The sequence below is a fragment of the Taurulus bubalis genome (genome assembly GCF_910589615.1).
Source record: "Taurulus bubalis genome assembly, chromosome: 2".
Lineage (NCBI taxonomy): Eukaryota > Metazoa > Chordata > Actinopteri > Perciformes > Cottidae > Taurulus > Taurulus bubalis.
In genome coordinates this window covers 44,692,817-44,718,291 of record NC_136590.1, presented here as the reverse complement: position 1 = coordinate 44,718,291, position 25,475 = coordinate 44,692,817, and the positions used below count along the sequence as shown (strand labels likewise).

Below are 25,475 nucleotides of genomic sequence, written 5' to 3'. Positions count from 1 at the left end.
TTTTTTCCATTCATTTAAAGAAAATGTATATTATTCACACACACAGTGTGTACATTTTTACATACACAGTATGTATCATGTATATTATATTAAAAATACAACTAAAAAGGGAAAAGCAGTATTTTATGCACAAAACATTTTTTCACAGACGTCGCTTCCTTTTCTTTTTTTAAGGATTTGTTTCTGTTTTCTAATCATTTTTAAAGAGATCTTTTGTTTTAATCCGTGTTGTTCTCCTCTTCCAGGACCAGGACTGGAGCTGGACCAAATACGACACCTTGACCACCAAGTTAAAGAAGAGGAATGCGTGAGCGCCGTGCCGCTGCGCTCCGTGACACTAAAGACTGAGCCGTTATTAAAAATAATAATCATGGCGTCCGATCTTGACGGCTCGATGGAAAGTTTTTACACGAGAGAAACAATCAAGCCGTCACTCTACTATAGACATAATGATCCATAACATCTGAGGAGATTCATTATCACTGCAACTGCAAAGAAAAAGCAACAACAGAGGAACTGTAGCAGCAGATGGGAGGTTGAGGTCGAGACAGGAAGTGGGCGGGGCAGGGGGCGGGGCTACAATCAAGCAAGCAGCACTTTGACTCCACACGTCCTCTGTAACCACGGGAGACGGTTTCCAGGACAATATTCAGATTTCCAGACGCAGTTAGTGTTAATATCACTCGTAGTCGGTTGGATATATTTGACTATTCAGTCTGGGGTTTGGGTTCTATGTAAATGTTTTGTTCATCATGGTGATGCGTCTCTTGTCCCATCCGGCTCCGGTCAGACACCACAGAAGAAGAAGCTGATCTCCGCACACGTGGGACGCTTTCAACACGACTCATTCACAAAGTCTTCCTCCAGTGAACGCCACATCTTATGTTTATTTTTTTATATGCAGGGCCTCAGTCAATATTTTGAGAAATTTGCAACCAAGAACAAAACGAGAGAAAAGATTCAGCCGTGTCACATGACGGACCCACAATCCATCACTTCAGTCCTGGTGATGCAGAAAAGAACATCTGAAAGACAAGCAGGCTGCATTGATCTCTGATAAATCATGAAATTAATCTGACGGGAAACGATGACTCCATTAATCAAGCAAGTCGTCATCAGATTAATGGATTCATAATCATTCAGCGGGACTGGAACTCACAACTCTTTCTGGTGACCTCCATCATTTGGTTTTATCTTCAAATAACGATTCATGCAGCCAGCCGTCCGAAGCCCAAAGATGAACAACTTAAAATCATATTCAACAGGGAATAAAATCACGTTTGAGGTTTTTTATTATTTTGGTTTAATCACTGAAGCGATCAATCGGTTAAGAAAACAGTCGCCGTGTAATCGATCGATCGGCTGATCGGTGTGGAACATTCTGGACTCTGTGGACTCGATCGGGATCAATGAAAGCGATCGGGAGCGTTGAATGTTCTGCAGGTTCAGGTCGGGACGTATTTATGAAGTGGAAGTGCAATGGAAAAAGTTTATTTTTGTTTGTATTTAATTCTCTCCATCTGTCGGTTTTCTTTCCGTTTTTTTTTTTTTATCTGATGGTTTAAATTTGTCTCTGAATGTTTAATTTCTATAAATGTATAAAGATCAAATGTTTGCCTGGTAATAAAATAAAATGTCTTCGGCATGACGGCTCGTTCCCTCTTTGGTTCTTTAAGGTTTATTAAAATTAAAGATTTTAGTTTGACGTTCCAGTAACGCTGGTGAAGTATTTTATATACGATTTACTTCTAATCAATAACCAGTCAATTATTATTACTTATAATATGCAAGTTGAGCCACTAATATATAAATAATTAAAATGAACTCCCAACTGCAACATTTAGGTGATGAACGCATTAACAATTATAATCCAGTAATTTATAATATTCTGCAGAGTACTTTTAGTATAAGTATATTTTAATGCTCATACCTTTCTACTCTTTTGGAATACTTTTCTTGTAACAGAATACTTCTACACTGTGTTACTGTACTAGTACTAAAGCTCCCTCCTTTTTTCTTTTAAAGTAAAATGTTTAAAGAGAGCTGCAACGTTCTTTCTAATCTTTATTCCATCTCATACGAGAACAGTAGAGTTTGTTCTGTTAAGACAAAACAAGCAGATGAGGTAATCAGACTGTTTGAGTCACAGTGAGTCACATCGTTCTCCTTTAAGTGTTTCCCGGTTCAGTCGAGGACTCAACATGTGGGAATGTGTTCGCGTCTCACCGACGAAACTTTGTTTCTTTTGAGGTTCTTTATCTCCGATTGTGAGACTCCAGAAACCTTGAAGCGAGTAGTGAAGTTAAACATGAACCCACTCAAAGTCTGAACGTTTAAACACAGTGTGGCCCCAGGTCTTTGATTTGAGGGTCAAGGTTATGAGTTATGAGATAGAGTCCAGTGAAACAAGCGTAGGTGGCCGCTCTCTTTGTCAACGGTGGCGTTTTATGAGCTGATTGTGAATCAGAGAGTGAATCAGGCCCCGGCATGCATTCCTCCCTCCTCCCTCCTCCCCTTCGGTATAGACGTCTGCGTTATTGAGAGGAAGGTTTTCTCTTCATCAGGCCGAACAAAGAAAAGAGCAAAGACCTAATTTACGTCTGTAAACGCCCCGGGCAAGTTACTACAATAAAGTGGCCTGAATACGTTTGGTAAGAACAGTGAGGGTATTTAATAGAAGCGCCAGAGGTGAGGTAGTGTGATCACTCGTGATTGTTTACTATAGTTTGCCCAAACTCGCTCCGTCTTTATCGTACAACTCATCTTCTCCTCGCCATGAAGCTCAGAGGGCGAGCAAAGCGTCTGCAAACAATTTCCTGCAATTACATAGATTGAGCTCAAGTGTTTCTTGAAGTCTGTCTGTAGAGAGGCGTCTGTAAAGATGGCGGCACGCGTGGAGGAAGGATGAGCCGAGCCGGAGCGGACCGGCAGCGGCGGGGTCGGACCGAGCCGGTGGGTTTAAGACTGAAACCTGGAGAGAGAGAGATCTGTCACATGTCTGAGCTCGACTGAGTATAAATACTCTGCTGACGATGCATCCGTAAATATCTTCGCTTGTTGTCGGGTTTTTTTGGCTCGGCTGATGAGAGCTGCGGGAGTCAATCGAAACCGTGAAAGTCGCAGTTCGTTGACTATCGACGCCGACGTGACGACCGCGATGCGCTTTAATAGAAAAGTAAAGGCAGAGTTGGTGATCTTGATAAAAATCTGGTTCTTGAGCAACACTTCAACCGGGGAATCGGTGAAAACGTAGCTTTGTTTCGCTGTTTTGTTGCTCATTTTACCCCAAAATCGACACAAACGTGAACCTCATTGTGACGCCGGAGGAAAATAAATAAATCATTAGCCCGCTGACTTTGGTGATCCTCATCCTCATGAACGTCTGAACAAGATTTAAGACTCTTGCTGCTCGTTGTCTTTGAACGTTCTTGGTTCGTGTCCCACGAGAACTGAGAGTCTGAGAGTTGAAGCGGAAACAACGGAACGCGTCATCCTTTGTGTCCGGAGCAGGAAACCCAGATGAAGGAGCTCCACCTCCGACTCACTGGGACCCGTTTCCTCCAGAGACCAGTAGAGACCAGTAGAAACCAGAGACCAGTAGAGACCAGAGACCAGTAGAGACCAGTAGAGACCAGAGACCAGTAGAGACCAGAGACCAGTAGAGACCAGAGACAAGTAGAGACCAGTAGAGACCAGAGACCAGTAGAGACCAGAGACCAGTAGAGACCAGTAGAAACCAGAGACCAGTAGAGACCAGTAGAGACCAGAGACCAGTAGAGACCAGAGACCAGTAGAGACCAGTAGAAACCAGAGACCAGTAGAGACCAGAGACCAGTAGAGACCAGTAGAGACCAGAGACCAGTAGAAACCAGAGACCAGTAGAGACCAGAGACGAGTAGAGACCAGAGACCAGTAGAGACCAGAGACGAGTAGAGACCAGAGACCAGTAGAAACCAGAGACAAGTAGAGACCAGAGGCCAATAGAGACCAGTAGAGACCAGAGAGAAGAGACCAGAGACCAGTAGAGACCAGAGAGTAGAGACCAGACCAGTAGAAACCAGAAGAGACCAGAGACCAGTAGAGACCAGAAGAGACCAGAGAGTAGAGACCAGAGACCAGTAGATACCAGAAGAGACCAGAGGAGACCAGAGACAAATAGAGACCAGTAGAGACCAGAGAAAAATAGAGAACAGAGACCAGTAGAGACCAGAGACCAGAGACAAATAGAGACCAGAGACCAGTAGAGACCAGAGACCAGTAGAGACCAGTAGAGACCAGAGAGAAATAGAGAACAGAGACCAGTAGAGACCAGAGACCAGTAAAGACCAGAGAGTAGAGACCAGAGACCAGTAGAGACCAGAGACAAGTAGAGACCAGAGACCAGTAGAGACCAGTAGAGACCAATAGAGACCAGAGAGTAGAGACCAGACCAGTAGAAACCAGAAGAGACCAGAGACCAGTAGAGACCAGAGACAAGTAGAGACCAGAGACCAGTAGAGACCAGAGAGTAGAGACCAGAAGAGACCAGAGACCAGTAGATACCAGAAGAGACCAGAGGAGACCAGAGACAAATAGAGACCAAAGACCAGTAGAGACCAGTAGAGACCAGAGAGAAATATAGAACAGAGACCAGTAGAGACCAGAGACCAGTAGAGACCAGTAGAGACCAGTAAAGACCAGTACAGACCAGAGACAAACGCAACAGACTTTTAATAATTGTTTTAATTCACATAAATAAACATAAAGTGAACAAAACAAAAACAGGCAGATAAAATTAAATCCACTAACATTACATCCTTTGTAATAAAGTGCACCTTATTCGTTGAAGCCAAATGTTTTATTTTTACATTCAATCGCGGCGGAGTAAAAAAAAAAGAAAAAACTCAGAAACACAGAAGTGCAGTAAATGTGAAACTGGTTCCTGGAGGCTCCAAAGGAACCGCAGGAACCTGAACACACAGTACCATGCGCAGGTTTTCAAGTTCAACGCAAAGAAGATACGAGACAAGAGGAACCTCGAAGAAGCTGCGACTGGCTTTGGACACGGTTCAGGGACCGTGAGGAAGAGGTTAGCGTGTGGAGACGTTATGAACCCGCCTTTAACACGTCAAGGGGTTCAAGCCAACCGTAACCAACGTAAGTAACGTAACCAACGTAAGTAATGTAACCAACGTAACCAACGGCAGTAACGCAACCAGCGTAAGTAACGTAACCAGCGTAAGAAACGCAACCTTACGTAACCAACGGAAGTAACGTAACCAACGGAAGTAACGTAACCAACGAAAGTAACGTAACCAACGTAACCAACGGAAGTAACGTAACCAACGGAAGTAACGTAACCAACGAAAGTAACGTAACCAACGTAACCAACGGAAGTAACGTAACCAACGGAAGTAGGGTAACCAACGGAAGTAAGGTAACCAACGGAAGTAACGTAACCAACGGAAGTAAGGTAACCAACGGAAGTAACGTAACCAACGGAAGTAAGGTAACCAACGGAAGTAACGTAACCAACGGAAGTAACGTAACCAACGAAAGTAACGTAACAAACGTAACTAACGGAAGCAACGTAACTAACGGAAGTAACGTAACCAACGAAAGTAACGTAACCAACGAAAGTAACGTAACCAACGTAACTAATGGAAGTAAGGTAACCAACGGAAGTAACGTAACCAACGGAAGTAACGTAACCAACGGAAGTAACGTAACCAACAGAAGTAACGTAACCAACAGAAGTAACGTAACCAACAGAAGTAACGTAACCTTACGTAACTAACGTAAGTAACGTAACCAACGTAAGTAACGTAACCAACGGAAGTAACGTAACCAACGGAAGTAACGTAACCAACGGAAGTAACGTAACCAACGGAAGTAACGTAACCAACGTAACTAACGGAAGTAACGTAACCAACGAAAGTAACGTAACCAACGTAACTAATGGAAGTAAGGTAACCAACGGAAGTAAGGTAACCAACGGAAGTAACGTAACCAACGGAAGTAACGTAACCAACGGAAGTAACGTAACCAACGGAAGTAACGTAACCAACGTAACGAATGGAAGTGACGTAACCAACGGAAATAACGTAACCAACGGAAGTAACATGACCAGCGTAACCAACGGGACCAGCGTAACCAACGGAAGTAACGTAACCAACGGAAGCAACGTAACCAACGGAAGCAACATAACCAACGGAAGTAACGGAACCAACGGAAGTAACGGAACCAACGAAAGTAACGTAACCAACGGAAGTAACGTAACCAACGGAAGTAACGTAACCAACGGAAGTAACGTAACCAACAGAAGTAACGTAACCAACAGAAGCAACGTAACCTTACGTAACTAACGTAAGTAACGTAACCAACGTAAGTAACGTAACCAACGGAAGTAACGTAACCAACGGAAGTAACGTAACCAACAGAAGTAACGTAACCTTACGTAACTAACGGAAGTAACGTAACCAACGGAAGTAACGTAACCAACAGAAGTAACGTAACCAACAGAAGTAACGTAACCTTACGTAACTAACGTAAGTAACGTAACCAACGTAAGTAACGTAACCAACGGAAGTAACGTAACCAACGGAAGTAACGTAACCAACGGAAGTAACGTAACCAACGGAAGTAACGGAACCAACGTAACTAACGGAAGTAACGTAACCAACGAAAGTAACGTAACCAACGTAACTAATGGAAGTAAGGTAACCAACGGAAGTAAGGTAACCAACGGAAGTAACGTAACCAACGGAAGTAACGTAACCAACGGAAGTAACGTAACCAACGGAAGTAACGTAACCAACGGAAGTAACGTAACCAACGTAACGAATGGAAGTGACGTAACCAACGGAAATAACGTAACCAACGGAATTAACATGACCAGCGTAACCAACGGGACCAGCGTAACCAACGGAAGTAACGTAACCAACGGAAGCAACGTAACCAACGGAAGCAACATAACCAACGGAAGTAACGGAACCAACGGAAGTAACGGAACCAACGAAAGTAACGTAACCAACGGAAGTAACGTAACCAACGGAAGTAACGTAACCAACAGAAGTAACGTAACCAACAGAAGTAACGTAACCTTACGTAACTAACGTAAGTAACGTAACCAACGTAAGTAACGTAACCAACGGAAGTAACGTAACCAACGGAAGTAACGTAACCAACAGAAGTAACGTAACCTTACGTAACTAACGGAAGTAACGTAACCAACGGAAGTAACGTAAACAACGGAAGTAACGTAACCAACGGAAGTAACGTAACCAACGTAACGAATGGAAGTGACGTAACCAACGGAAATAACGTAACCAACGGAATTAACATGACCAGCGTAACCAACGGGACCAGCGTAACCAACGGAAGTAACGTAACCAACGGAAGCAACGTAACCAACGGAAGCAACATAACCAACGGAAGTAACGGAACCAACGGAAGTAACGGAACCAACGAAAGTAACGCAACCAACGGAAGTAACGTAACCAACGGAAGTAACGTAACCAACAGAAGTAACGTAACCAACAGAAGTAACGTAACCTTACGTAACTAACGTAAGTAACGTAACCAACGTAAGTAACGTAACCAACGGAAGTAACGTAACCAACGGAAGTAACGTAACCAACAGAAGTAACGTAACCTTACGTAACTAACGGAAGTAACGTAACCAACGGAAGTAACGTAAACAACGGAAGTAACGTAACCAACGGAAGTAACGTCAAGCGCCGATTATAAATGTATGAAAAGACTACGCGAGAGGTTTCTGGACGAGATCTTCACGGAGCTTTTATCGTGAGTTTCATCCAGCTTCACTGCCACGGCCTCGCCGCTAGAGAAAGCTCTAAAAACCCACCGTCCTCGACCTGGTCAGCGGCAGACAGCAGACGGACTCGGTTACAGACGAGCTGGTGAAGGAAACCCAGATATTTGGTGGTGGAGACCAAAAAGAGCTCCACACCAAACGGCAGAGGCTGACGTGAAGTAATCTCAGATTAGAAAACGCCTCAGACCGCCTTCAGCTAACAGGAACATCTCTAATCATTATTATCACACGGCCCCTTCTTGCACAGACGTTCAATAAATATTAAAAAAGTTCATTTTCCATGGCGTCATGAGACATTAAACCTTAAACAACGTGAGAACGGGGAACTTCTCACAAGCAGCAGTTTCTCCCCACAGCTGCTGTCGGCCGTCTTCAAGACAAAGAGTCGTCTTTTTTTTCCGAAGCTCTTCGGCGTCACGCGTGTGATCCCTCTCCTCTACCCGTGTTTACAGCCGCATGTGAAACCCAATCCGTTCACGTGAGTCTGTGCAGCTGTGGCTTGGCTTTGAGCGGAGGATGAGGAGGAGGAGGAGGAGGAGGAGGCTTGGCTGCTTTCCACTGACGAGGACACAGGATGTATTTTAGACTCATTTTATTTATGTGTGATCATCACAGAAAACACACACAGCAGCAGCATGAAGATATTTGAATGCTCACCTGTGGTTTACTCAGAGGAGGTAGAGGTTTGGATGGAGGTTGAGGTTTTGTCTGGTGACGGAGAAAAAAGATTCTTGTGTTTGTTTTTAACTTCAAAGCATATCCTGGGGTCGTGTTCAGAGTTAAAGGACAAGTCAGGTGATGTTCTATGTTTTACTCATTTGTTAAGAAATCCCATGAAAAGCTTAAAACCAACAGGGAATGTATAAAAGTACTGTTTGTGAAATCTCTTCTTCATCCAAGTATCCACGTCGTTCTTAATGTACTTTACACAAAAATATAAATAACAGCTAAGAACAAGGATGGATAAAATTAAATAAGACGGGACAATTATGAACACAAGAAGTGCAAGAAATGGGTGTAAATATCTATATATTCTTTTTTTATATCTATATATTTTATATCTATATATCTATATATAAAGCACGAATAAATAATATTATATATATATAAATAATGATATACTATAATTATATATTATATATTGGTGCTTTATACAAATATATATATATATATATATATATATATATATATATATATATATATTTGTATACATATATATGTACAAATATATACATATATATTTGTATACATATATATATATATTTGTATACATATATATGTACAAATATATATATATATATATATATATATATATATATATATATATATATATTTGTATACATATATATGTACAAATATATATATATATATATGTACAAATATATATATATATATATATATATATATATATATATATATATATATATATATATATATATATTTGTATAAAGAACCAGACCAACAAAAATAAATAAAATCATCTATAAACCAAATAAATAGTGCACATAAATACTGCTGTACGTACATGGACTGTATGAGTCTGTACAGTATATTTACATATATTTATATATGACCATGACCATCATGTGGGTCCAAAACGACATCACGTTCTATCCTTTGAGACATTTCTGTGAAATTGTCATAATCAGCGCATGAATTCTTGAGTTAAGTGTTTTGCGAAGTCACGCCGCAAAAATAATCTCATCGGTTCGTCCTTGAGTTGAGGAAACTCCCTCCAGGCGTCTCTCAAGAGATATTTAAGAGATATTTAAGAGATGTGACTCAACAAATTGTGAGTTACAAACTGTAACATTATGATCTTCACCGGCAGCTTCGGTGGCTAATTTGGTGTTGGAGGTTAATCGACATCAGAGAAGCTCCATTGATGTAATTTCCTTTTATGAATGTTGTAATAAGAGACATATTGTTGTTCATTTGATTAGAAACTACAGTTAGCAGCGGTTTTAGGAAATGATTGATACTGTTTAATAAATGAAACTACACATTTGTGATGTGTGTTTTTTAGTAAAGTTGTTTTTTCTTGTTGACAATAATAAACACACAGACCTTTCTAAGTAGCTGCTCACCAGATGTCTGAGCACAGATAACCATCTGCACGAATCGTCGCGTTCTCTGAACTTTAGCCGACTCTGAATGCGCTCCTCAGTCTGCATTACGCGGAGATTAAGATCACGTTGAGAGTTGTTTGTTTGTTGTCTTTTAAAGCTTACCGGCTCCGTTTGTGAGGATGGCGGTGGGGCCGAGGACAGTTTCTTCGGAGGCTGAGGAGCGACTCTGCTGGGACTCGCGGTCGCCATCAGGGAAGCGCAGGCCTGCGTCGCCGTGGACTCCACGAACGTGGGCGGACTGATCTGAGGCCTGTCTTTGCCGCTTTGCTCCTGGAACATGGTGTTCAGCCGGTCCGGAGCCGAATACACTTTCCTGTGGAGATAAAAGGAGCCGCGTCGTTGAGCCGGGACGTCCGAGGCGCAGAGTGCAAGAGTGAGGGAGTGAGGGAGTGAACTCGACTACCTCTTGGAGGTGCAGTTGTCCTTGTTGTCCCTCTTGCAGCACAGCAGCCCCGCGGTCACCGCCGCGATCAGCAGGAGGACGGAGATGGCTGCGCACACACCGGCTATTATCCCACTCTGATCTGCAGGCGGGGAACCGCAGTATCATCAGTATCATCATCAGTATCATCAGTACCATCAGTATCATCATCAGTATCATCATCAGTACCATCATCAGTATCATCAGTATCATCAGTACCATCATCAGTATCATCAGTATCATCAGTACCATCAGTATCATCATCAGTATCATCAGTACCATCAGTACCATCAGTACCATCATCAGTACCATCAGTACCATCATCAGTATCAGTACCATCAGTATCATCATCAGTATCATCAGTATCATCATCAGTATCATCAGTATCATCATCAGTACCATCAGTATCATCATCAGTACCATCAGTACCATCAGTATCATCATCAGTATCATCAGTATCATCATCAGTACCATCAGTATCATCATCAGTACCATCATCAGTATCATCAGTACCATCATCAGTACCATCAGTATCATCATCAGTATCATCATCAGTACCATCATCAGTATCATCAGTACCATCATCAGTATCATCAGTACCATCATCAGTACCATCAGTATCATCATCAGTACCATCATCAGTATCATCAGTACCATCATCAGTACCATCAGTATCATCATCAGTATCATCAGTACCATCATCAGCATCATTAACATAATCAGTATCATCATCAGTACCATTAGTACCATCATCAGTACCATCATCAGTACCATCAGTACCATCATCAGTACCATCAGTACCATCATCAGTACCATCAGTATCATCATCAGCATCAGTACCATCAGTACCATCAGTACCATCATCAGTACCACCATCAGTATCATCATCAGCATCAGTACCATCAGTACCATCAGTACCATCATCAGTACCATCAGTATCATCATCAGCATCAGTACCATCAGTACCATCAGTACCATCAGTACCATCATCAGTACCACCATCAGTATCATCATCAGTACCATCAGTACCATCATCAGTACCATCAGTACCATCATCAGTACCACCATCAGTATCATCTATGTGATGTTGTAGAGAAAGACTTCTGTCTGGATGCAAACATCTCAACAACTACCGGAGTGATTGTCTGGGAATCCCTCAAGAGGAGGGATTGCAAAAACGTGTTTATTTATTGACCTGCAAAAATATTTAGCAAATCTTGGCATGCAACTCGCTGAACCGCCAACCACGACGACTACGTCCACTTCTTACACAGTCCTTGCTAAAAACACGTAAAATGGGTTAGAACATACCAATTTTGTGTAATAATAATAATAATAATAATAATAATAATAATAAGTAAGAAGATATACTTTTAATTTAAATAGAATAATTTGGTTTATGGTAATAACATAAATGTTTTTTACATTTTTTAATAATGTAAAAACTCTATTTAAAAAAATGCCACATGTGAAAGGCAACTCTGTACTTATATTCTATCGTTTCATCAACTTTCAAGGCTTTTAACTGAGGTCAGTTTTTAGATCTACCCAGGGCCGGCTCTAGCCCTTTGGTTGCCCTAGGCGAGATTGAGTTTTGCGCCCCCCCCCCCCCCCCCCTCCCCCTGCCCCCTCCCCCCACAGACACCCACAGTACTTTACATCACTGAAGAGACACATTAACTTAACTGCCCTACTTTGCATAGCCGTTTTTCACCCACTTATAATTCTACATTGCAGTTCAACAATAAATGGTGCATGGACAACAAACACCAGAATAGTTTCAGAACATTTTATTTTAAATAATTTATTACACACTCAAAGTTAGGATTAAATGAACTCCATAAACTGTCCAAAACACTCTTTTTTTTCAAATATGTTTATTGAACAAACCTCAAAACATGATACAAGCTGTATAGGGAATGACTATGGTTAACAAGGTTTGACAGATTTTTTTTCCCTTACACACAAATTCCCCCCCACTTCACCTCTCCTAACCCCCCCCCCCCTCCAAACAGGCAGTGAACAAGCATCTCCCACCCTTTTTTGGAAATGTAAAGTCTGGACTGGTCTGGTCCTCTGCAAACTAACTCTGTCCTTACTGCATCACAGAGGGCTGGTCAGTCAGAAGCATCTATAGGTTCTCCCTGGATATCAGGAATTACGGAGGGTGAGGTGTCTGCAGGCGGCAGTGTCGTTTCACTGGTGCCCTGAGTGCTTGATGTGGTCCTGGATGTCCCTTCACCTTCACCTGTATTCAAGCAAATTGTATAGCCAGACAAGCGGTGTTTAATATAAGTGAAATGATCATGAATGTGGTTGAACTTCTTTAAGAAAACAAGCTATTGTATTTAATACATGCTAACATGTTTCTATTGTACTTTAAAGTATGGATGTGGCTTGAATAAATACTATTAAATAGACTCACCTGATGCAGGCTGTGTGTTACTGGCCCCTTGAGTGCTACTGGATGTCCCTTCTCCTGCAGCTGTATTTAAACAGAGTTCATCCATGCTGTTCGTTACACAATTGCATTTGGTCATTTCTATCATCCTACCACATAGTTGCATTGTACAAATACATTTTATCTGACCATGTAACTTGTAGTAGATAAATTACAATTACTTCCACCACTGCTACAAGGCTAAATAATACTGATTACTACTGATGCTACTGATTACAATTAGTAGTATTAATGTGATGTGTTTATGAAAGTAATAATAACAATAACAAAAACAGCAACAATAGTACTAGTTGTGTAGGCTACGTACAAAGTTCAGAGGGAGGCGAATCAGGCGTCTTTTCTCCAGCAGGTGCCGGTCTCTGAAAAAATTGCCTGAGTGCATCTGGCCAATTTAAAAAAAAAAAACATTTTAGTATATTCCTGGGGAGGAACTGTACAGAAGGGTGAACACCGCCACTATCCCCAAAATGGTTACTGTGTGTGTATGCACCTGCTAGTTGTGAATTCACTAAACAGAACTTATGCCATTTATAATGAATGTAGACAGCAACTGTACTGTTCATAACCAGCAGACGTTATCCAGATACTGGTCTTTTGACATGTGCATCCATGTAGGTTATCAGTGAAGTTACGTTTGCTAGTAATAGCCTACGTAGAAAATTAGCAAAGTAACAGTTGCTAGCTAGCTATAGCTATCCTAAGTGACAGCAATGAAACGTCCAATATTAGGTGATGCACAATAATAAATGTATTTCGTTTGACACCTTAATGGCTGAGATGAGAAGACTTACCGCTATTTCTTTTCCTCTTCTTCCTTTTTTCGTCCCTATGCTCCAGATGGTTTAGACCGCTTCATCTTTGCAAATGTCACGCGCCAGTCAAAGTGGCCGCGCAATACTTTTTTTTTTCAGATCGCGCACATTGTTCAGACCGCACAAACTTTTTTTTGGAGTGAGCCATCTTTGCAATAGAAGATCTTTGATGTGACGGGATTTTTTTTTTTCGAGTTGTTGTCTTCTCCGTAATAGAACATCTGTGACGTGTTTTGGCCAATCAGCGTTAAGATGTTTACAGCGCCCGTTTCTCAATATGCGTGTCTCTCGGTACTTGATGAGAAAACTCACAGCTGAATCGTCCCTGCTCGCGGGAACCAGCGCCCCCCGACCCCACCCCACCCTCCACGGTCGCGAATTGCTCACAGACACAGTGCTGATATGTGCGATGTGAGGGCGCCCTCAACCCATTTGTCGCTCTAGGCAGTCGCCTAGTTCGCCTATAGCAATCACCGGCCCTGGATCTACAGTCTCTGGAGAACGGTCTGGAAGAAACAGGAGCTCATGATGATGAATCATTCATGTTTCTTACTGGAAGACTGATTCATGGAGCGGGTATTTGTGTCTTTGTGTGTGTGTGTGGGTGTGGGTGTGGGTGTGTGTGTGTGTGTGTGTGTGTGTGTGTGTGTGTGTGTGTGTGTGTGTGTGTGTGTGTGTGTGGTGTAACCCGACCACACGGACAGGTGCACTGTGCACAACGTGGGCTCCGGTGGAGCGACGTACCTGGAGGTAAGTCTGCGTACTGGATGTGGCAGAACGGTGGAGCCCAGCCGGGGTTACAGTGGCATGCGCTCTTGTGATTACACACCTGAGAGCCAAACAACACGCATTCACACATCCAGCCCAGAACAACCTTTTATAACAATTATAAACAGCTGCGAGTCATTTTGTTTTTTTAAACTCACCCCATTGTTGTTGCATTTCTTTGCACAATCCTCCTTTTTCCCGTCAATCGACAGGTCCACACACCGGTTGCCAAGGCAGACCTGCAAAGCGTCCAGCATAAGTAACGTAACCAACGTAACCAACGGAAGAAACGGAAGTAACGGGACCAGCGTAACCAACGCAACCAACATAAGTAACGTAACCAACGTAACCAGTATAAGTAACGTAACCAACGTAACCAACGGAAGTAACGGGACCAGCGTAACCAACGTAACCAACATAAGTAACGTAACCAACGTAACCAGTATAAGTAACGTAAAAAACGTAAGTAACGTAACCAACAGAACTAACGTAACCAACGGAAGTAACGTAACCAACGGAAGTAACGTAAGTAACGTAAAAAACGTAAGTAACGTAACCAACGTGACCAGCGTAACCAACGTAAGTAACGTAAGTAACGGAAGTAACGGAAGTAACGGAACCAACGGAACTAACGGAACCAACGGAACTAACGGAACCAACAGAAGTAACGTAACCAACGGAAGTAACGTAACCAACGGAACTAACGTAACCAACGGAACTAACGTAACCAACGGAACCAACGGACCTAACGGAACCAACAGAAGTAACGTAACCAACGGAAGTAACGTAACCAACGGAAGTAACGTAACCAACAGAAGTAACGTAACCAACAGAAGTAACGTAACCAACAGAAGTAACGTAACCAACGGAAGTAACGTAACCAACAGAAGTAACGTAACCAACAGAAGTAACGTAACCAACAGAAGTAACGTAACCAACGGAAGTAACGTAACCAACAGAAGTAACGTAACCAACAGAAGTAACGTAACCAACGGAAGTAACGTAACCAACAGAAGTAACGTAACCAACAGAAGTAACGTAACCAACAGAAGTAACGTAACCAACGGAAGTAACGTAACCAACGGAACTAACGTAACCAACGGAACTAACGGAACCAACGGACCTAACGGAACCAACAGAAGTAACGTAACCAACGGAAGTAACGTAACCAACATAAGTAACGTAACCAACGGAAGTAACGTAACCAACGGAAGTAACGTAACCAACATAAGTAACGTAACCAACGGAACTAACGGAACCAACGGAAGTAACGTAACCAACGGAAGTAACGTAACCAACGGAAGTAACGTAACCAACGGAACTAACGTAACCAACGGAACTAACGTAACCAACGGAACTAACGGAACCAACGGAACTAACGGAACCAACAGAAGTAACGTAACCAACGGAAGTAACGTAACCAACATAAGTAACGTAACCAACGGAACTAACGGAACCAACGGAACTAACGGAACCAACAGAAGTAACGTAACCAACGGAAGTAACGTAACCAACGGAAGTAACGTAACCAACGGAACTAACGTAACCAACGGAACTAACGTAACCAACGGAAGTAACGTAACCAACGGAAGTAACGTAACCAACGGAAGTAACGTAACCAACATAAGTAACGTAACCAACGGAAGTAACGTAACCAACGGAAGTAACGTAACCAACATAAGTAACGTAACCAACGGAACTAACGTAACCAACGGAAGTAACGTAACCAACGGAAGTAACGTAACCAAGAGAAGTAACGCATAACTCTCGACTTTTACCTTATTCGGTCCACATCTGGTTCCACTTGGCACCATGTCCATGTTTCTGGTCTTATCGTCGTCCACAGCCAGTTTACATTCGATGATGCTCTGCACAGTGTAGGTTGCCCTTTTCCCTGTGATGGACTCGCCCCCTCCTCCACAAAACATAGATCCACACATGAGATTCCTACAAAAATTAGAAGGACAAATTGATCAAGAACTCAGCTTCAAAACATACAACATTGAATATGGTGATACGTACGGTGGAGCGCAGGGGACGTAGCCAAACTTGTTCCTCCCACAGTTGGCACCTTCTTCGCCCCGGGTGTTCAGGTCGAAACACACATCCGATCCGACTCTGGCCCCTGAGGAGAAAAGATATGCAGAGTTAACCTCTCGGACTATGGCGTCCTCGTGGCAGCAGACGAAAAAAAGAGAAGATGTAAGTTGTAACCAGTCAAAGATGCAGTTTACATTCCTGAAATTGTCATAATTGGCGTGTGAATTCTTGAGTTTTGACTAGAAATGTGTTCTGTGAGGTCACAGTGACCTTCGACTAGCAGATTCTAATCAGATCAAATGGAGGTTTGTGCCAAATGTGAAGAAATTCCCTCCAGACGTTCCCAAGATACTTTCACAAGAATGGACGGGACGGACCGAGCGGGTACAGAATCGAACTGAAGAACCAAAACAAAGCGTCGGTGTGTCTTCACACTTCAAGCACAAGAGACGGATTAAACCCGTATTTTTAAAATACACACTTCTTTTGTCGATGCAAATACTACCCTCTATTTCTATGAGAGTGCTATTCATCAAACATTCTGTGGTCCTTTTATGCAACACAAACGCACACTATTGAAGCAGCCTTTCCCAGAACGAGACGTTTTCACCATGTGACGCTGACTCCTGGAGGCTCGGCTCCTCTTTGGAAAAGAACAGTGAAACCCCTGTTGTTGTTGTTTTGAATGTGTGTGTGTGTGTGTGTGTGTGTGTGTGTGTGTGTGTGTGTGTGTGTGTGGTACCTGGTCCAAACAGCCTCCAGCAGTGCTGCTGATGTGTGGGGCAGCGCCCGTTGTAGCAGTAGCCCTCGGCCCGGTCCCTGCAGGGTTTGCCGTTCATCTCAAAGCTGTCTTCGGGACAATCCTCCGACGCCCCGGTGCAGTATTCAGACAGGTCGCACTCGCTGGCCGACTCTCTGCACACACTTCCTGCCAGTCTGAACTGAGGGGTCAAAGCACATTGCAGGTGATTCAGTGGATAAAACATATCATTTGCTACTCGTGTCATATTGCGTGACTGGCGCTGTCATTAGAGGAAGGATGTGGTGAAGTACATAATATGAAAACAGCAGGATATCGCCCCGTTTCCTGTTATTATTCAGCTGCCGTTTCAATGTCGTCTGAAGAGTAACATTCTCCTGTCGCTGTTTTAATGTCCTCGGTTATTAGTCTGTTTGTTTGGGCCAGACTGAAATATACCAATAACTATTGGATGGATTGCCATGAATTCATGTTCCCAGAGGTTGAATCCTACCTACTGATGATGTTCTTACTGCCAGTGCAAACGTTAGTTCAGAGTTTTCATTGATCCAGCGTTAAATCTCTCAACTTCCAATGGACGGATTGGCACAAAACTTTGTTTCCACATTCATGATCCCCAGAGGATGAGTCCTGAATACTTTGATGATGCTCTGACTCCACTAGTGAAAACAACAGGTCAAGGGTTTTACTAAAACATTGTGAATATCTCAACTTCTACTGGACGGATTGACACAAAGCTTTGTTTCCACATTCATGATCCCCAGAGGATGAATTATCCAGACTTTGGTGATTCCCCTGGCTTTTCCTTTAGCGCCACCATGATGTTTTACATTTGTGGTTCTGAGTGAACCAACATTGGATGGAGTTCCATAAAATATGGTATATTCATGTCCCATAACTGTGGTAATTCCCAGTTTTTATTCGTCTAATACTACATTAAATACACTAAAGTACCTGGCAGTTGTCACAGCATTGTCCATGAGCACACTGGGATCCTTCGGTCAGGCGACACGTCGAGGCGTCGCAACAAGGGTTCTTGCATTCCTAGAGAGAAACACATTTTCCCAATTTGTTTGTGTTTTCAGAAAAACCTTGACTTCAGTCTAAACAGATCCGATTTTAATCTCCCACACAAGCAGCAGCTCTGGCAAGAATGTCGTCTCTCCGCTGTGAGCACACAGGAAAACTATTTTACTTTTTGGAGGCCCTGAAACTCCCGCTTGGCAACCGCAACCGCCTTCCCTTTTATTAGCTCACAGGAAACTACACCAGTCGGCGAAAAACAGAGATCCCAAATGGTATCTGTTCCCCACCATAGGATATAATTAAACTTTCCGAGGTTCCCAAAAGAGAATAATCAGTTCCACTTCACCTCCCCGGTGCCGCAGTCGCACTCCTCCCCGGGGTCCAGCAGGGCGTTGCCGCAGCTCGGGCCCGCGGCGATGCTCCGGGCGGCGCCGGGTTTAGACAAGCAGCCGGGCTGAGCTCGCTCCATGAACTCGGCGAGCTGCTCCACGCTGCAGCCGCTGAAGAATTTCGGGAACGCTTGATTCCCGGTCCTGAAGAGGAGCAAAGAACAGGGTTCATGCACATTTTGACCAGTGGATTTCCATGAGCAAAGATTTAGTGAAATCTGGGTGTAAACAGTAAAAAGTGAGTGAATGTAGTATTTAAACTAACAATGAGAACACAAAGCATACAGTAAACCTTAAATGACACAAATGAATGAGACAATAGTTTGATTAAAAGAATAAACATTTATATAGATGCCTGTATGTATGCCTGCTTATATTTTGAGCGTCTTTCTTTTAAAAGCATATTCATTATTTTAAACTCAGCGTAAATGAACGACATGAACACATGAATATAACACATTTACATGACTTTTACTAAACTTTGGGGATTTTCTTTTTCTATTCAAGGACTTTTCCAGGCCTGGAAATAACCATTTTAAAATTCCATGACTTTTCCAGGTTTGCCATGAGCGTAAGATCCCTGAAAGAAATGTTTAGTTTTTTGGGAAAAAATATTCAATGAACATTTGTTCATTGAAAACCAGTACAAACACTTTACAGTCTTCCCACCAGACGTTGAACCTGCTGCAGGGATTTTGCAGGAACTGCTGGAAGAACTCTTATTGTCTGGTGATTTCCCTCTGGGTCCCTTGTGTACTTTTCCCACATATTTTGAACGTGCAGGCTGAGTGTTCGTGAAATATGATACTTCCAAAAGTACCGTGCGAAAACAAATACAAGCTGCAGCCAGAGAGAGGCCTGGAGGTCCTCACCGGAGCTTCTCCGCCATCACACAGTTCTCGCTGCCGTAGGACGGACCGCACAGGCAGCCGGCGGCGTCGTGGGACAATCCGAAGTTATGTCCCATCTCGTGAGCGATGGTGGAGGCGAGGCCTATGGGGTTGTCATGGTGATCCTGACAGAGAAACGCAGGACTAAATTCAGCGGGATGTGTAGTTAAGACATCGATAAGTCTTTTTTTTCTGTATTTACCTGATTGACTCCACCTGAGTTTCCGGTGCACATGGCGAACTTATTCGCCAGCCCGACCGTATCTCCGAAAAAATCTTTGCCGCTGCGGAGGGGAAAGAGTCAAACGTCAGGTCAAACTATCCACGGCGCTTTGTTCCAACGTCCGAGAGACCGGTCCTCACGTCACGAACTGGGCGTTGTCGTGGTCGGTCCGCCGCAGGAGGTCGGCCTGCCGCCACAGGAGGAAGTTGTCCAGCGCGATCTCCGAGTGGACGTCCACGTCAATGTGGTCTTTGTCCGTCCACAGCTCCAGGCCCACCAGCACCACGCGGATGTTCAGAGGCCGATACAGCTGCAGGCAGGGACGGGACGTTATTCAGGAGGGAGGGGGGGCTGAGAGCAGTGAAGAGCTCCCAAAAACAAACATTACCTTGTCAACGTGATTTATGACTTCGAGAACACGGGATTTCGTCTGGCTTCCGTACCGCTGACACTGGAGAAGAGAAGATATATGGACTTGGCAATCATTTCTACGTTATCAACTTATCGTACGATATATGGACTTGGCGATACTTTCTTTGTTAACGACTTATCGTACGATATAATATATGGACATGACCTCAAGCTTTTTTGTTCTTGACTTTTTGTAACATGGACATGACCTCGATCATTTCTACGTTATGGACTTATCGTACGATATATGGACATGCCAATACTTTCTATACGTTATGGATTTATCGTACGATATATGGACATGCCAATACTTTCTATACGTTATGGATTTATCGTACGATATATGGACATGCCAATACTTTCTATACGTTATGGATTTATCGTACGATATATGGACATGCCAATACTTTCTACGTTAACAACTTATCGTAAGATATATGGACATGCCAATACTTTCTACGTTAACAACTTATCGTAAGATATATGGACATGCCAATACTTTCTACGTTAACAACTTATCGTAAGATATATGGACATGCCAATACTTTCTACGTTAACGACTTATCGTACGATATATGGACATGCTAATACTTTCTACGTTAACGACTTATCGTACGATATATGGACATGCTAATACTTTCTATACGTTATGGATTTATCGTGCGATATATGGACATGCCAATACTTTCTACGTTATCAACTTATCGTACGATATATGGGCATGGCAATACTTTCTACGTTAACAACTTATCGTAAGATATATGGACATGCTAATACTTTCTACGTTAACGACTTATCGTACGATATATGGACATGCTAATACTTTCTATACGCTATGGATTTATCGTGCGATATATGGACATGCCAATACTTTCTACGTTATCAACTTATCGTACGATATATGGACATGCCAATACTTTCTACGTTAACAACTTATCGTAAGATATATGGACATGCCAATACTTTCTACGTTAACAACTTATCGTAAGATATATGGACATGCCAATACTTTCTACGTTAACGACTTATCGTACGATATATGGACATGCTAATACTTTCTACGTTAACGACTTATCGTACGATATATGGACATGCTAATACTTTCTATACGTTATGGATTTATCGTGCGATATATGGACATGCCAATACTTTCTACGTTATCAACTTATCGTACGATATATGGACATGGCAATACTTTCTACGTTAACAACTTATCGTAAGATATATGGACATGCTAATACTTTCTACGTTAACGACTTATCGTACGATATATGGACATGCTAATACTTTCTATACGTTATGGATTTATCGTGCGATATATGGACATGCCAATACTTTCTACGTTATCAACTTATCGTACGATATATGGACATGCCAATACTTTCTACGTTAACAACTTATCGTAAGATATATGGACATGCCAATACTTTCTACGTTAACAACTTATCGTAAGATATATGGACATGCCAATACTTTCTACGTTAACGACTTATCGTACGATATATGGACATGCTAATACTTTCTACGTTAACGACTTATCGCACGATATATGGACATGCTAATACTTTCTATACGTTATGGATTTATCGTGCGATATATGGACATGCCAATACTTTCTACGTTATCAACTTATCGTACGATATATGGACATGGCAATATTTTTTACGTTACGGACTTATCGTACGATATATGGACATGCCAATACTTTCTACGTTATCAACTTATCGTACGATATGTGGACTTGGCAATACTTTCTTTGTTAACGACTTATCGTACGATATAATATATGGACATGACCTCAAGCTTTTTTGTTCTTGACTTTTTGAAACATGGAAATGACCTCGATCATTTCTACGTTAACGACTTATCGTACGATATATGGACATGCCAATATTTTTCACGTTACGGACTTATTGTACGATATATGGACATGCCAATACTTTCTACGCTATCAATTTATCGTACAATATATGGACATGCCAATACCTCGATCATTTCTACGTTATGGACTTATCGTATGATTTATGGACATAACTGATCATTTTTACATTATTGACTGATTGATTATGGACATGACCTCGATCATTGTTGAGAGGAGTAATTGTAGGGGTGAAGGAATTTAAACGCGTACCTCAGCATTGTCCACCACCACAAACAGCTCGACAAACCTCTGTGGGCCTGCGATGGGTTTAGTTTTCTGAAGGAAACAGAAATACAACCGTCACATTGATATTCTTAAAAGGATCAACCGTAAACCACGAAACCGTACCCATGTCTCCTACCCATGATCTGGACCTGAAGAGGCCAGCGAGCCGAGGCCCCTGGTCCTGGTCCTGGTCGTACACCGCGGTGCTGTTGGACGAGGGCCCGCCGCTGATCTTCAGGTGCTCCCGTCTGTAGACCGCGTGGTCACCGTCCTCGGTCCGTCCCAGAGGCTCGATCAAGTAAACCTGCTGCCGGGTTCTCACAAAGCCGCTGCGAGCAAACGAGGAGACGGCGCTTTTTATTAGAGAAGCTCCCTGCAAGGCAACTTTCAAAGTGGTCAATAAATTCATCAGAACAATCTTTGAAGACACAATAAAAAAGGGAAATAAAAGACTAGAAATACAGCTGTTGTACAGATACAGAGCAGTGATATGATTACATTCCTCAAATCCAAAGCTTCCTTCACGTACGAAGACTTAAAAAATGACTAAACATCATGAAGCAACACATTTCACAAAGAAGCTTTACTGGACATAATGCAAGCGGCAAATTACAAATAGGAAGTTTGAATCTGTGTTTTCTTACCTAATGCCCGAACAGATCCCAACACTGACTGAAGAGTCCTCCGAGCCTTCGATGTGACCGTGATAGTAGCAGTGATCCTGGATCAGATCCTGGATCAGAGACGTCGTGTGTTCAGTTACTCACAAAAGGCTTTCTTTGTCCTCATCGCCCATGACGTTATGAATAAATCAGGGGGTTTGATCTTTATCACGTCGGGGTCACTTAACCTCCACCGAGGTGAAATGAGAAGTTTCACATTCATGGAGGACAACATACAAAATCTGGTTTCCAGATACAAATTTATTTAAAATATGAATTTCAGTCCAGGAATAAGATATTGAAATAAATACATATTATTATTATTATTATTATTATATCAACTATTAACCCTGATAACATCAGTTATAGTGGAGAACATTATTATTATTAATAATAATACTAATAATAATAATAGTGATGATGAATCTGCAGTAATATACATAAAGTGACATACATTTATTAACCAACTATTTTTTTCATCTCTTCCCGGCGATGTAATTTTTGCCACTTTAATTTTTATTTAATCCAATAAACAAACTTGTCAATAATTGCGGTTCTTGCCCTGCTGATGGTTAATAGTTAGCTTTTTTTTTTTTTTTATAAGTGAAGATTGTAAATGTAAATATTACGGAGGCAGGAAATAAAAAACCCTGACCCTTATTTGTTTTGATTATGTTGTCAGATTTTACACGTTGCACCTTTAATGTCTAGATTGTTTTTTATAATAATCCATATAAGACATTTAAAAAAAAAACGCTTCAGAGGAAAATCAAACCATTCTCACCTCGTTTGGAGACGTCGTGACTCGTCTTCCGTCTCCTGAATAGTGTGTTTCCGTGTAGCCTCGCCCAATAAGATTACTAGAAAACAAAAGTAGAAAAAAATAAAACAGTTTTTCTTTTTTAAATATTAAAACACATGTTTGTTAAGTGGATCTAAAATTCTAATGAGGCGTGTCACAACAATTACACGATCGACTTATCAAAGCTTATGACCTTATATTATTGACTCATCTTTCAATATTTATTTTAGCCAACAGAGCCGGAGGGACCATTTGTTTCTGTTGTGTAGTTTCATTTAATTTATTAAATTAGTCTGGATATTCTTAATAATTAAGTTCACTGCTCTTTGGCAGGATGTATTTTAAATAATCATATCAGTGGCATGAAATGGTCTTTAAATGACAGAAATATTATTTCTGGGACAAAATACCGTCGATCAAAGTTAGTTATTGTGACAGGCCTTATTCTAATTAATACAAAATAAAGATATTCTATTGAAAAAACAAACAATGTTAACCTGTTTTTTTCCAGGTGAATTGTGTGGTTCTTCCCTTCGATGGTCAACTCGTACTGAACCGCATCAGGATAAAGCTGTTGAAGATTGTCGTTCAGTCACAAAACAACTATGATAACTGTATACATTTAACCCTTTTTCTGTTCTGGAAGAAGTTCTCACATCCTCTAAAAATAACAAAACTGCTATAATAAAAATACTCAGCTGCAGGTAAAAGTTCTGCATTGAAGTTTAAGTAAAAGTACAAATACTTAAAGTATCAAAAGTAAAAATACTCATCTTGCAGAATGTCTCTTTTAAATATGTAGTATCACTTCATAATACATATTGAATTATTATTATTATTAACTGATGCATGAATGTGAAAGTAACATATTAATGTTATATAGCTGGTCAAGAAAAACATGCATTGTAGCTCCTAAAGGAATTAGTTAAGGAATAATCTTTAAGGACATTTTGACGTGATCACATTCTATAAGCCGATCCTCTGATCACATGACTGATGAGGAGGTGAGGTGACGTCACCTGCGGGTCCTTTAGGCTCCGCCTCTGGCGCCCCTGGAGCCTCAGAGGCCGGACCACCTCGTACTTCTCCACGTGAGACAACATCCCCGACGTCTGCGCGAAGAAAACTACACAGACAACAACGCCGTTATTCCACAAGCACGCTGAACATCTGCAGAGACTTTAATCTGTTTGACATCAACACTTCCTGTTTGTACTTCCTCTCTTCAGCGCCAGAAAGTACATCAACTCAAGTACTATCAAGTACTACTTCAGCAGTTTTGAGGTAGTTTCACTTTACTTAAGTGCTTCCACTTTATGCTAATTTTTATGTCCCTTTTTATGACTTTTTGCTCAGGATAATAACTTGTGTGTACAAATTATTATATTTTTCAATCATCTTTGAAGGATCCATAGTTTAACACCCAGTTTGATCAATTGTTCAATTACAGCTTTTGTACTTTTACTCAAGTATAATTCAGAATTCAGAACTGTTATTTTTACAATGTGGTAGGCCTTTAATCGATGAATTAATTGATTAAGGTTTTGCAATATTTATACATTTCAGTATTACAAACTGCCTGTGCTGACATTCCCTGCCCAAAATAAAATAGTGTATTACAGTTGTTCTACATTGATTACACACAAACATGTAAACTATGCACATATTGGAGCAAATGTATCAACAAAAATTATTCAGACGGCAAAAAGAAAGAGAAGT

The 25,475-nt window shown here is 41.6% G+C and overlaps 2 protein-coding genes and 1 long non-coding RNA gene across 3 annotated transcripts in view; 1 reads left to right on the top strand and 2 right to left on the bottom strand.

Annotated features, from left to right (window-relative positions):
• The window catches only part of LOC306754078 (inhibitor of nuclear factor kappa-B kinase subunit alpha-like), a 12,733-nt gene extending 11,085 nt beyond the window's left edge, over nucleotides 1–1,648 (top strand). Inside the window, exon 22 of the mRNA XM_079237986.1 lies at nucleotides 246–1,648. Coding sequence (XP_079094112.1) covers nucleotides 246–311 — 66 coding nt within the window. The 3' untranslated portion in view covers nucleotides 312–1,648. The remainder of the gene's footprint in view (nucleotides 1–245) is intronic.
• A 6,597-nt stretch (nucleotides 1,649–8,245) lies between these two features.
• adam8b (ADAM metallopeptidase domain 8b) lies at nucleotides 8,246–24,859 on the bottom strand (the record flags this gene model as incomplete). Its single annotated transcript, XM_079237985.1, has 21 exons — nucleotides 8,246–8,374; nucleotides 8,474–8,524; nucleotides 10,048–10,258; nucleotides 10,349–10,469; nucleotides 14,384–14,468; nucleotides 14,566–14,646; nucleotides 16,186–16,354; nucleotides 16,430–16,532; nucleotides 17,190–17,388; nucleotides 18,162–18,251; nucleotides 18,580–18,766; nucleotides 19,495–19,637; nucleotides 19,715–19,796; nucleotides 19,876–20,045; nucleotides 20,124–20,186; nucleotides 22,278–22,343; nucleotides 22,429–22,621; nucleotides 22,937–23,013; nucleotides 23,739–23,814; nucleotides 24,254–24,327; nucleotides 24,776–24,859. 21 exons carry the CDS (start codon nucleotides 24,857–24,859, stop codon nucleotides 8,291–8,293), a joined length of 2,409 nt encoding a protein of 802 aa, XP_079094111.1. The 3' UTR covers nucleotides 8,246–8,290.
• On the bottom strand, nucleotides 12,376–13,856 carry LOC306754085. The gene is made up of 3 exons (XR_013771246.1): nucleotides 13,135–13,856; nucleotides 12,792–12,851; nucleotides 12,376–12,608 (listed from the first exon to the last, which is right to left on the bottom strand). It is a non-coding gene; the product is annotated as an uncharacterized lncRNA (long non-coding RNA).
• Nucleotides 24,860–25,475: the final 616 nt, after the last annotated feature.